Source organism: Pseudopipra pipra, chromosome 7 (genome assembly GCF_036250125.1).
Source record: "Pseudopipra pipra isolate bDixPip1 chromosome 7, bDixPip1.hap1, whole genome shotgun sequence".
NCBI classification, from domain to species: Eukaryota; Metazoa; Chordata; class Aves; order Passeriformes; family Pipridae; genus Pseudopipra; species Pseudopipra pipra.
The window spans coordinates 14,591,143-14,603,269 of NC_087555.1; the positions used below are offsets into that span (position 1 = coordinate 14,591,143).

The following is a 12,127-nucleotide window of genomic DNA, read 5'->3' on the forward strand; positions in this document are numbered from 1 at the left end:
TTTCCTGTCATAGAGCGTTCCTACTTCATACCAAGGGGGATGACTATGACTAACTTGGCTCAGCCCACTGAGAGTATCCTCTGATTTTTAAAATGTCTGACCTGCATTTGTAGCAGGCTGCTTAATATTTCAGCAGAGCTACACTTTAACAGCTTTTTTCCCTTCCTTGTATTCTAGAGCACTGAGTTCTCGGAAACCCCATCTCCAGACAGTGACTCTGTGAACTCTGTAGAGGGTCACTCTGAGCCATCCTGGTTCAAAGACATCAAGTTTGATGACAGTGACACAGAGCAGATTGCTGATGAAGGAGAAGATAACTTAGCCAGTGAGTTTCACCTGAATCTTGTTCTCCCTCTGCCTTCTCCCCTGTTGTCCCCAGTCCCTCAGGACATAGTAGTTTAACTGTCTTGCTTTATGTGTTTGTGTTTTTCTGTGTGCGCATGGGGCTGTAAGGATCTCAGCAAACTACAACCTGGCTAGTCTTCCTGATTCTTACAATGGATACAGTATTTTGTGTTTAGTGGAACTGGTAAAGCTTCATACTTCTAATGAAGGAGAAGAATGTAAATTGCTGCCTTCCGTTTCTCAGGCAGACTTCTTGATTTGGGCCCTACAGTAGTGCAGTAAAGAATGTGGCCACATGAAGATAAGATTAGAACTATGAAAATACTGTATTCCTGTAGTATTGCACACTGGTCTTTATGTATTAAAGGCAATTTCTCTCCTCTCTGGTACCCTCATAACACCCATTTGAACCCTTCTCCTCCCTGTATCTTCCCCCTTACCCGACACTAAAAGACTCCGCCAGCCCTAGCAAGCGCACTTCAGTCAGCAGCTTCCAGTCCACAATGGACAGTGATTCGGCCGCCTCCATCAGCCTGAACGTGGAGCTGGACAACGTGAACTTCCATATCAAGAAGCACTCCAAGTACCCACATGTGCCCCCTCACCCTGCCGACCAAAAAGGTACGAGGTAGTCACCAGCTGGAGTTGCACATGATGGAGAGCTGGGCCCTAGTATTACTGACCTGTTTGGACACTGCTTACGTAGCTGTCTTACAGAGGGGAAAATACAGTATTTAACTGGCACTTGCTTGCAGTTTTGATATGTTCACCTCTGAGGACACTTAGTAGACCTGTTGAAACACCTTCTCTGCAGAGTGTGTAACTTCCCCTGTGACTTTCTCTTTGCAGTTGAAATAAAGTCTCTTGCCCATACATAATAGGGCAGATCACGTATATATTCTGGCTAACTGGGGTGGAAAAATAATCCACACATAAAACAGTTTGATAGGTGTCTCTACAGTTTGAGATGGAACTGAAAAAAGCAAGCAAAGAATAAAGCTCCAAACAACAAAAGAACAAAATTAACTTGGAAGAGTTCTGTGCTGACTTATAACTGTACCTTAATAAGCTTACATTTTACAGAATTGTCTTACTGATGAGCAGTAAGACCTAACTTAATCCATATAAATAATATTTGTTTAAAAGAGATCATCCACTTAAATGAAGTAGGAAGAAATCAAATACTTGGTCTTGAAGACTTCTTTTGAAAGGCTTTTCCCCTAAATAAGTGCTAAATTGAAAGACTCTCTAGGCAAAATCCTTATTGAAAAAATAAGGATTGCCTGCCTGTTGATAATTGCATTCTTTAAACAGGACAAGGGCTGTCTGAAACCAGGGCTTGCCACTGGCTTGGGTCTAGTATATTCTAGTTGCTTTACATGCTGGGTAGCAATTGATGTCTTTGTGCTGCTTCCTTACCTAAGGTTACATCAGCTTTGTAGACTTCTGTCTTTGGCTGCTTCTAAGGAGTTTCTTATTTTTAATAATTGTCTCACTCCACCCCTTCAGTATTTCCAACTTTAAAAGATGATCCAGCGTTAAATAATTTGTACTCCTAATTAATTCATTCTTCTATAAAGTCTTAACAGATCTTTTGTGTTGTTCTGGATCAGAATGGAAGACCTGCCTTACGCTTGCATACAGATTATGTATTCTGAGACTGAAATGGTCACTGAAGAGAGTGAGGGAGGAGGAGTGGTCACAGCTGACTTTCAGAGTATGTTAGACATGGGGGACAGAATGAGGCAAATTAGAGGGGGCATTTATTGGCGCCTATTGTGATCACCTTATGTTATTTGCTAAAAATATGTCTAGAAGGAAGAAAATCTAACTGCTTTCCTCGCTGCCCCCCCCCCCCCCCCCAAAGAGAGAAGCAGAACAGGTTGAAAAGTTTGAGTTGATGTCAGATGACTTAGCGGGGATGGATTGTCAGCACTACTGACGCCAGCTTGTTATTGGTTCCTTTCAACCTGTTTCCAGCTCATGCCCTATTCAAATGAAAAGCTAATGCATCTACAGGGAAGGAAACTGTGGAGAGGGTTAATATATCAATGAATTCCTTTTAGGAAGGAGGGATGCTGGATTAAGTGAGCTTGAAACAGGCTCAGGTGTGCTGCAGTATCTTATGAATTTACAGCTGTAGCAGGTTTATCTTTATCAGTGTATGATGGCAGTAAAGTAGGCAGTACTCGGTTTAGGTCTGGCAAGTGTTAGAGGACTTGTAGGGTATTAATCCTGGTTTCGGACATATCTCAGTCTTTATCTCTGTATACAAAAAGCAGTCCATGATGAAGGGGAAACGTAAGAGAGCCTTTCTCTCTCAGAAACTGTTGACCAAATCAAGGCTGCTCATAGCCAGAACTGAAGCTCTTGTGAGAAAGATTTGGATGATGGAGAGCTCAAAGATCAGCAGAAAAGGCAAGTGGTGAGGCAACTAAAAGGAGAAAGACTTCTGCTTTTGAATTATGTGTGTTGGCAGCACTCTGCTAGATTTGGTGAATCTCTGCTGGTGTTTGTTATCTGTTCCTGAAACACGGTCTCTTAACCAGGTTATTCTGTAGGAATATAATTTGTTAGTAGGAAACTGGTAACAATTGCTTCTGAGAGAACGGATTGCCCTGGAGGGGATAATATCAGTAATATTCCCAGAACTGGGATAGGGTGGAGTTGTCATGGAAATGCACTGTGAAGAGGTAGATATTATCCTACAATTTTTTGAAAAATCTATATCCTCTGCAAATATAGAGGACTTAGTGTACTTTTTTTTTTGGTAATAATTCCTGGCATGGTAATCTCTAGAGAAAAGACTTAACGAGGGAGCAACAAGTTTAAATGAATGACAATATATTGAACAGCAAGAAACACTTCCTGGCAATAGGCAGACTGAAACTTTGTAGGTACTTAAGTGGGACAAAACCTTACAGTGCATTCTGTAGTGCATACAGTAGTGAAATACATGACTTCTAAAACTGTGTTCTGGACATACTAAAGTGAGAGACTTTATATAAAAAAATTAATATTAAGACTTTCACCTTTTTTTAATGATTATCCTGGCTATATTGAACGAAAGATGCCATCTAGGATATTAGAGTATCACAATGGTTAGACAGCCAAAACTGGATAGTTAAACATCTATGTAAATGGCCTGTGGTTATTTTAAGAACAGAGTGCTGTAGTTACTCAGTGACATGGTGTGTTTGCTGCTGTCAGGGCCAGTAACTACCCAGTGGCTGTTATGGACACATATATTTGGCTTGATTGTGTTGGCATTGTCTCTTGTCCTTAGACTGGGTGACAGTGACTTGATTTTTTTTTTAAATAATGAAGTGAAACTGAAGATCACACCGTCCTTTTGAGACTTGTAATTTCCTCACAACTGTGTAAATTACAGTCACTGAGGCAAGGACAGACAATAGAGAACATCAAGTGCTAGAAGTGCATCTTTGATGTAAGAGGTTAGTGGGTTTCTTTGAATGATTAAGGGATATGCAATGTCCAACAGTCACAGAGTTCAGCTGCTTTGAAGCAAGGGCGGGTGATGTATCCACCAGCTGTGTTTTAAAACACAGTGGTTTGTATATAGTCTAATGGCAGAACTTATTGTGGTGTTATAGGCTGACTAATGTCTGGTGTTTTTCCTTGAAATTTGAGTGACTCCAAGTTAGCTGAGTATAGTGACTCATTTATAGTATCATCTGCCTAAAGACAAAAGTACTTTATAGTATGTATCAGAATGGAAAACAAAGTAAGATTGTTTTCTGCATTTAAACTGGGGTAAGAGATTAAGTGAGAAATTTTAAATGTGGAGTTTAGTTGCTGTTTTTAAAGAGATACACTTAACAATATGAGAAACTTCGTGTTCTAAATGTCTTTTCAGCCAGCTATCCTTGACCCTGGTAGCAGGTATTTTGGGTGGTTTGTTTTTGATGCCTGCATCTAGTTAGGAGGGGGAAAGAGAACTTGAGTAACCATATACAGTTCCTTATCACCATTGCTTGCCAAGTCTTAGTATGCTGTTGCCAGGAGCCCTTTTAGTTCTTCTTTTGAGAACGTGCCTAAGTTTTCAGGCTACAAAATTTGCTACAGGAACATCCCTCATCCCCCTTCCCCATTTTATGGAGCACGATGCAAGTAGGGATGATGTGAGGTAAGAAATGTGCATGTTAGCCACTCTAACCATCTCAAACTCACACCTACAAGTGTGTTATCTGTCCGGTCTAAGAAGAGGTGTGGTATCTCACCTTGTCAGAACTTCCCTGGGGCCCAATCGGAAGTAGTTATAGGAGCTGAAGCTGCATTGGAGAGAGTAGTAGAATGGCTTGGGTTGGATGGGACCTTAAAGATCACCTAGTAGTCTAAAATCTAACTTATTAGAAATCTGGAAGTGTTCCTGGTTTGGAGGTACAACCTCTCTCTTTGTCCAGAGCATAACTAAGGTTAGGTTTCAGCTGGGAATAACTCCTGCTTTGGCTGTGCCAGCCAGGGATACGTGCCAGACCTCACTGGAGCGTGTTTACAGTAAGAGCTGCCACCCTGAGGCTGTTGCAAGGAGGAGAGGGATGGAGGTCCTACTATATATATACTCCTGATAGGTAGAGCATGACATGACTTTCTCTAGGTAGTCAGTGGGGCTGTGGGTGAATGAATGCTGAGAGTGAGCCAGCTTTTGTTAAGTGGTAGCTTATTGCAGTGCTGAACTCTTAAACTAAGCAAGAGATTGAAGGATTCTGCAAATAACCAGCAAGCTGCAAGGGAGGCTTGTAACTTCTCTTTGGTACATTGATCCTCTATCAAGTATCTATTTGCAAACAAGCTCAGACTTTTAAAATGGTGCCATGTAAGGGGCCTCCTGACTGCTGCTCCTCAGAGCCTTGTGATTGCTTATGTCTTGTCAGCTTTCTGTTGCTTTCTGTTGGTGGCTGAAAGCAGCCTGGCTTTGCATTCTGTTTGTGGCAGTAGATCTGGACCTGATGGAAAGGTGATAAAGGGTTAACTTTGAACTCCAGGTGATCATGCTATATAAGCAATTGGGCTACTGGTTTTTTTTTTTCCCACTGTAGAATCCCTTTTCATATAAGTGAGGAACCAACTAAAGGCACAGCAAGATAATGGCCTCTGGAGAAAGAAAGCATTTTGTAGCCAGTTGTCATAAAAAATCAAGATCTAGCAAGCTAAACAAGATTAATAGATGGAGCTTCATTCTGTTTCCCATACATAAAGTGATATATCTCTTGCTCTGCTTTGTTGCTGGGAGTCCACCTCTGTCAGCACAGATTCCTCAAAACACTTTGAACTGTTCTAGATCTTAGACTTTTAGCTCTTGAAAAGCAGACTGTCTTTTGTTTCCTTTCCTGTATAAGATAAATCTTGTGTCTGGTCTCTCCTTCAGTTTGAAATGGTTCAGTGGAGTGGGAGACCAAAATGGTTTCTGTATTTTTAGACCAGAGTGAGGAGGCTGTTCCCATGGTGTCTGCTCACATTTTAACTCATTTGTGTTCAGGTCTAGAAAAGGACAGTCTAGGAAAAGCGGACTCAACTCCTAGTTCAGTCTTTGCTCGTGTCTACTTTGTTTGTTTTGTTTCTTCACATTAATAAGTACAATTTTCTTGTCATTTAGAATTTTTTTATAAAACAAGAATGAGAGGAAATTCTTATCTTAACCACTCATCAAGCTGTTGCTAAGTTGGTGACTAAAGTCTTAGATGAGTAATGCTGCTGCTTCTGATGTGGGCGTGTACATTGCAATTATATGGACACACCAGTGTAACCTGTCTCTTTTTTTTCTTTGTCTCCGCCTATCTCCCTCTTCTCTCTTCTTTCAGAATACTTGAATCCCGAAAACGGAGGGCAGCAGATGTTCTCTATAAGTGATGCTTTTATAAAAGGTAAGGAAAAACTTCAAATCTTGCAAATGCGCATTTTTTAAATATAATGATGTAAACTCTTTAATACTCCTTTAATAGTGCATTGACCCTTTCAAAATATATACTTGACAGTAAATCTGAACTTATCTGTGGCAAAACTCATGTATAAATTGTGTTCTGACTTTTGAATGCACTTTAAAGCTTAAATTTCTTTTGCTTCTCTGATTTCTTCATTTAAAAGGATTCAAAGAAAAGCTCTTACTTTTTTTAAGAATAAGTGTAAGTGGCAAGTCTGTTCACAATTTCTCCACCAAGAAACTTATATAACCAATTTTAAATTTTCTGTGCAAGCAAATGAAGATGTGATATGATTAATTGCACTGCTTCTACAGAGTGGTTTAAAGCTTCATTGCTTAAATCTTTCTGGGTTTCCTGTCATCACCACCATCACCACTATTACTTCTGAAATGGAAGGCCATTACATTCAGTTTTGAGTTTTAAAACCCTTGTGCCTTCCAATATCATGGCCAGATGCACCTGTGGCCTTTTTTTTCTTCCAGTTAATGCTACTGATTTTGGTGAGCTTGTAAGAGGAGGAAGTAAGGGGGAAATAAGGAGAAAACGCCATTTCAGTCTGTGCTGCCTGAAAAATGAAGCCTTTGATTAAACTGATGCTTAGTTTTTAACTGAGCTTTTGCAGGAGAAAGGGAGAAATCAATGTAACTTCTGTTAATCTTCTACACAGCTAATTTTGTGTGTGGAGCATCTGGAATAAGTTAATAGTTGTTAAGAGTCTTTCTTTTTTTCAATATCCCTTCTTAGATTACTGTTGTCTAAGGATTTTGCTTAAAACTCTGAGGAGTTTTAAGCTTGAACTCTGAAGGCTTACATACTTGCTTGATGAAAATTTATACACTACTAGTGTAAAAGACTTAAAATATAGTCAGATGTTATAAGAATGTGGAAGTTTATAACTTCCCTTTATAATATCATAATACCTGTGAGGGGAATAACCTAGTAACGCTTTCAAAGCACAGAGAACTGTGCTGAAATAACCTCTAATTTTGGTAATGCAAAACAGAGAGCCATTCCAAGGAGTTACTACACAATATAGTGTTTGAAAGTGGCAGGCCTTCTCAAACCGAGGACTATCTTATACTGTTGAAATATACTTTCTGTTTCTAAAATGGCTGTAGTATGTGCTGACATTTAGGATTTTAAAAGTTGTATTCAGTGGATACAGACTTTATTTGCGTACTGTTAATTGTAGCAGATCATATACCTGTGTGTATGATTGTTAGGTGGAGGCAGATGAGAAGATGTGCTGAAATGTTTCAAAAAGCTTGTGCCACTTTTTTGACAGAAGGTCTTTGAGAATTCAGTAGAACAGTGCTGTTCCAGAAGAGAAAACTGTCTGCTGTTTGCTGGCAGTACAACAATTCTGGTAGCTCACTTCTCCATTGTACACTTACCACTCTTATACTGTTTGCAGCATCATGTTGCTACCTTAAACTCAGTGTTTCAAGAGGCTTAGACTTATGTCATAGTAAATTCTTTCCTTTTCAACATAGCCTTTCAGAAAGACGCAGGTATTCAGCTGTGACCTTCTGTTAACAGGATTTGTTTGTCTCTTGCAGAGTCATTATTCAACAGAAGGGTGGAGGAGAAATCCAAAGAACTCTTTTTCACGCCCCTAGGCTGGCACCACAGCAATCTGGATCTGCTGAGAGAAGAAAATGGGGAGAAACAAGCCATGGAAAGACTGCTGTAAGAAACACATAGAAAAAGGAATTTGCGTATCTTGAGTGAAAATTCCTGAAGCCCCTCTATTCCATCAGCATCAACAGTGGACTATACAAGGAACTAATTTGCATTAAGAAAACAGCTTTTTTACAGTATATTTTGAATGAGGTTTTTTCCTTGTGATTTTTATATACTGAAGTACCAGGCCAGAGTTGACTGTAGAACATTCTAGGCAGCTGTTCTTTCAGAGGACTTCCTGTATTGTAAATGTTAAGAAATTTACTTCTGAAATATGACTTCAGCTAGTCGCTGCACTGTATTTTTTTTCAGGAGAAATCATTTTATTTTGCCTTTTTTGCAGGTCTGCTAATCACAACCACATGATGGCACTGCTTCAGCAGCTGCTATACAATGAGTCCCTGTCACTGTCCTGGAGGGATATCATTGTACCTGTGGTCTGCCAGGTAGTTCAAACAGTACGGCCTGATGTCAAGAACAGAGATGATGACATGGATATCCGCCAGTTTGTCCACATCAAAAAAGTAAGTTTCAAGCAGTGGATGTAGGGAAATAAAAGAGTGCAGCTGTTGGCAGCACCCCTTGTTTGAAGAGAATAGTCCCCTTCCCCTGCCCCCAGCATATTCACTGGTGTGTAATTGGCCAACATGGCCTTTTGATAAGGTGGGGTTCTAGAAAAAGTTGCACAGAGGGAACTTTGCATGCTGTGCAAGGGGCTTTAATGCCCTGGAGCTGACCTCTTCTTTCAGGCTGTAGGCTCCAGAAGGTGGCAAAGAGTAGCACTTTTGTAGTGACTTGCTTCATTTTTTTGGTTCCTGCTTGTTTTGTGCTTGAATTTGGAGATGTACCAAATGCTGGATAAGTAGCTTGCAGAACTCAGTGTAGCAGTCTGTTGCCCTATAACTATCCATTATGGAGGATTCAACTCCTCCCATGCCAAGTACAACAACTTTCTTCAAGAGGAAAGCTTAATTGTTATGGAACGGTGCATCCAGTTCTGCCAGATGGCCCAGTGTTGACATTGTTGAACTGTAGGGCTGGAGTTCTGGCATGCAAAGTTTATTCTGAGAGTCTGATGTGAAACTAACGTTGAAGGAGCTAGTGTGACTGATGATTGAAGATTTGGGCTTATTTTTCTTTGACCAAATTCACTGCAGCAGGACTCTTTTGCTTGAAAGCTATGTAAGATATGAGGAGAACCTTATAATTCTGGTGGTGGCTCTGTGGCATCTCTTCAGGCAGCATCACTAGTTCCTGCTTCTCCTGAAACTCCAGTTCAAAGAGCAGTTGTTCAGAGCTGAAAGTTCTTCATAGCTGTCTGCTGTTTTCACATGCTTGTATTACAGTGTCAAATGTTCTCTAAAACATATTATTCAGAAACCTGTTTCATGTCGTTTATTACTCCTGTGATTGTCTGTGACTGTAGGCACACCAGTCAACTGATGTATTCAAATAGTAGGTAGAGGTTTGTTTGGTTTTCTCTCTTCTCTTTTTTTTTTTCTCCCTTTCCTTACAATTTATTTTTTGTTAATAGAAATGGCATGTGCAAAGATATATGCTCCCCATGGCCTATCGAAGTTAGATTCCCTTATCATGCTCCAGAGTATACCTGATTTAACAAATAAACATCTCTTGGGAGGGCTGTAAAAATCCTAGAACTTAGTACTTGTTTTCATGTTGTCCTTAGTTTGTTAGGCTTTAAAGGAAAAGAGTTGTGTGTCCAGCATGACTGTATCTGATCTTTCATCTGATAACTGAGCGTGTAGCTGAAGCCTGCACGTCACCTACAATATGTGTTTTCTATATTAGGTTTACTGCGCTAGAAGATGTGGGAGTGTATGACAGTTCTGAAAATGTTCTTTGTTTTTTTAGATCCCTGGTGGAAAGAAATTTGACTCCATGGTGGTGAATGGGTTTGTTTGCACTAAGAATGTTGCACACAAAAAGGTAATGCAGCTTGATTAATCAAGTGCTTACAGTAATGCATGCTGTGGAAACAAGTGTGCTGAGGCTTGATTTTTGTGTTGTGAAGCTTCTCTCACCACTCAGGAGGTTTGCAAGCTTTCTCTGGTTTGAGACCCCAGACAAGACTGGCTCTTAGAGCATTTCTTTTCCAAGCTGTTTTTTTTTTTTTAGCCCAGAGATTCTAGGGGAGAAACTTTCCTCATACATGCATAGGAAAACAGCCTTTCCATCCCTACCATCACATTAGGCATCTAATGACTACCTCAGCAGTGGCTGAAAACGTCTAGCATTGCCTGCTTACTGGACAGTGGCTGTGAATTTCCAATAACTGAATGTAACAACTTCATAAGGAGGAAGAATATATAGTTGGGTCTGCAGAGTGGGGATAGCTGAGACACTTTTAAGGGAGGGTGAGGACTAGTCGTGGGAAGTCTGTCTCTTGTGTGCTTTTTCCTCTCCTCTCCATGTGTTTGTATTTTTAACTATTTTTGTGTCTTTCTTAGATGAACTCTTGCTTAAAAAATCCCAAAATTCTTCTGCTGAAGTGCTCCATTGAGTATCTCTATCGAGAAGAAACAAAGTTTACCTGTATAGAGCCTATAGTACTTCAGGTGAGAATATGCTTTTGTTTTTGGTTAAAAAGCAAAAAAAATCATGATCAGTGCATTTTTTTCAGCACGTAAGATGGAGCAGAGTGAGTGAGATTGAACAGAAAATAGAAAACTTTCCTCTTTTAGTAAGCTAGCCGAGATAACTGCTGCAGTAAATACCATACAAACTTGTAGTCTTGTATTGAGGGTTTTTGTCTTCAAATTATATGTGCTGAGAGCATATGTGTGTGAGCTTTTGATCCTCACAGTGCAGCATTTTACAAGACTTATTTTGTTTTTAATGATACCTTCTGAGCCTCCTTTTACAGTGTTAGAGCTAGATGAGATTTAGGTGTGTGAAGAAATATTTGAAAAGTTCGTGCAGGTTAGGGTTAGGTCACACCCATGTTATTTCTTGTCAGGCTTGAAAAAAATGGAACAAAACCCAACCTAATGAAGTGATGAACTAGAAAATGTCACTTTGGAACAGGTGCCCTGCCCCGGTGAGCAGGGACGTGCCTCAAATATGCAAACACTGAAATATATAGACCTTTTATTTAACACACTCCATTCTTGTCTGAAAATTGGTCCTCAGGTGTTTGCCAGGATACCTATAACAAGGGTATTTAGTGTTTAGAGTTTTTGTTCTGAGGAGCTGCCAAACTGCTTTTGTGGTATCTTTATATTGCACAGAACTTTTAAAACCTGACTAATGTGAGCTGCAGTAACACAATTGAGAATACCTAGCTTGGGAAGCTGTGTCCTCCCTCTAGCAGTGTAGACCTTTAGTTCTGATGCATTGCAGCCTGATTTCTCTTTCTGTGTGTAGTAATGTAAGTTTGTGTGGGAGTAGTGAGATGAAACCACAAGATGGGCATGGATAGCATTGGGATGGGACTCCAGGAGCACTATCCCTAAGTACAGATTTAGGGACTGAGGATGTGTGTACAGACATGTAGAGGCATAGACCACTGTCATACTTTTCCTGAATGTAAGTATCTCTGAGTGCCAGCACTCAGCATTAGCATGTATCAGAAGGTGGAGAACATAATACTGCAAAGTGCTTTGGTTTATGATGCTCTAGTCCTAGCACCTTTTGAACATGAAGCTTTTTTTATGTGTGAGGATGTAAGGTGCATATATATATGTTTGGATTCTGTTGCAAGTCCCTCACTTCACACTGTCATTGGACTATATTCTCATGTGCAATTCGTGCTTATAACAAATTATTGATAAACGGGGTGTTGTGCTGTGGGAGCATGGAACTGTGCACAACGGGCAACTGATGGTGCTTCCTGGATAGCCATTTTCCCTGTTGTATGGAAAAGGCCAGTATGTAAGTGAAGGGGAAAGTAATATTAAGCATTAAAGCATTTTGGTTTTTTTTCTGATGGGTTTGCAATAGTTAACTGCCATACTTTGGTCCTGTCTGCAGGAAAGGGAGTTCTTGAAGAACTACGTGCAGCGGATAGTTGATGTCAGGCCTAATTTGGTCCTTGTTGAGAAGACTGTGTCCCGAATTGCCCAGGACATGCTCTTGGAGCATGGTATCACTCTGGTCATCAATGTCAAGCCGGTGAGCATTCCCAGTCAGAGTTAGAC

At 40.2% G+C, this 12,127-nt stretch overlaps 1 protein-coding gene across 6 annotated transcripts in view; it reads left to right on the forward strand.

Annotated features, from left to right (window-relative positions):
• PIKFYVE (phosphoinositide kinase, FYVE-type zinc finger containing) overlaps nt 1-12,127 on the forward strand; it is a 66,159-nt gene that overhangs the window by 25,363 nt on the left and 28,669 nt on the right. For 4 of the 6 annotated variants that reach the window (XM_064660668.1, XM_064660669.1, XM_064660671.1 and 1 more), the window contains 8 exons: nt 178-325; nt 799-966; nt 6,168-6,230; nt 7,847-7,976; nt 8,314-8,494; nt 9,843-9,917; nt 10,439-10,546; nt 11,961-12,101. In XM_064660668.1, coding sequence (XP_064516738.1) covers nt 178-325; nt 799-966; nt 6,168-6,230; nt 7,847-7,976; nt 8,314-8,494; nt 9,843-9,917; nt 10,439-10,546; nt 11,961-12,101 — 1,014 coding nt within the window. The remainder of the gene's footprint in view (nt 1-177; nt 326-798; nt 967-6,167; nt 6,231-7,846; nt 7,977-8,313; nt 8,495-9,842; nt 9,918-10,438; nt 10,547-11,960; nt 12,102-12,127) is intronic. The other 2 variants (XM_064660672.1, XM_064660673.1) reach the window with 1 other exon arrangement.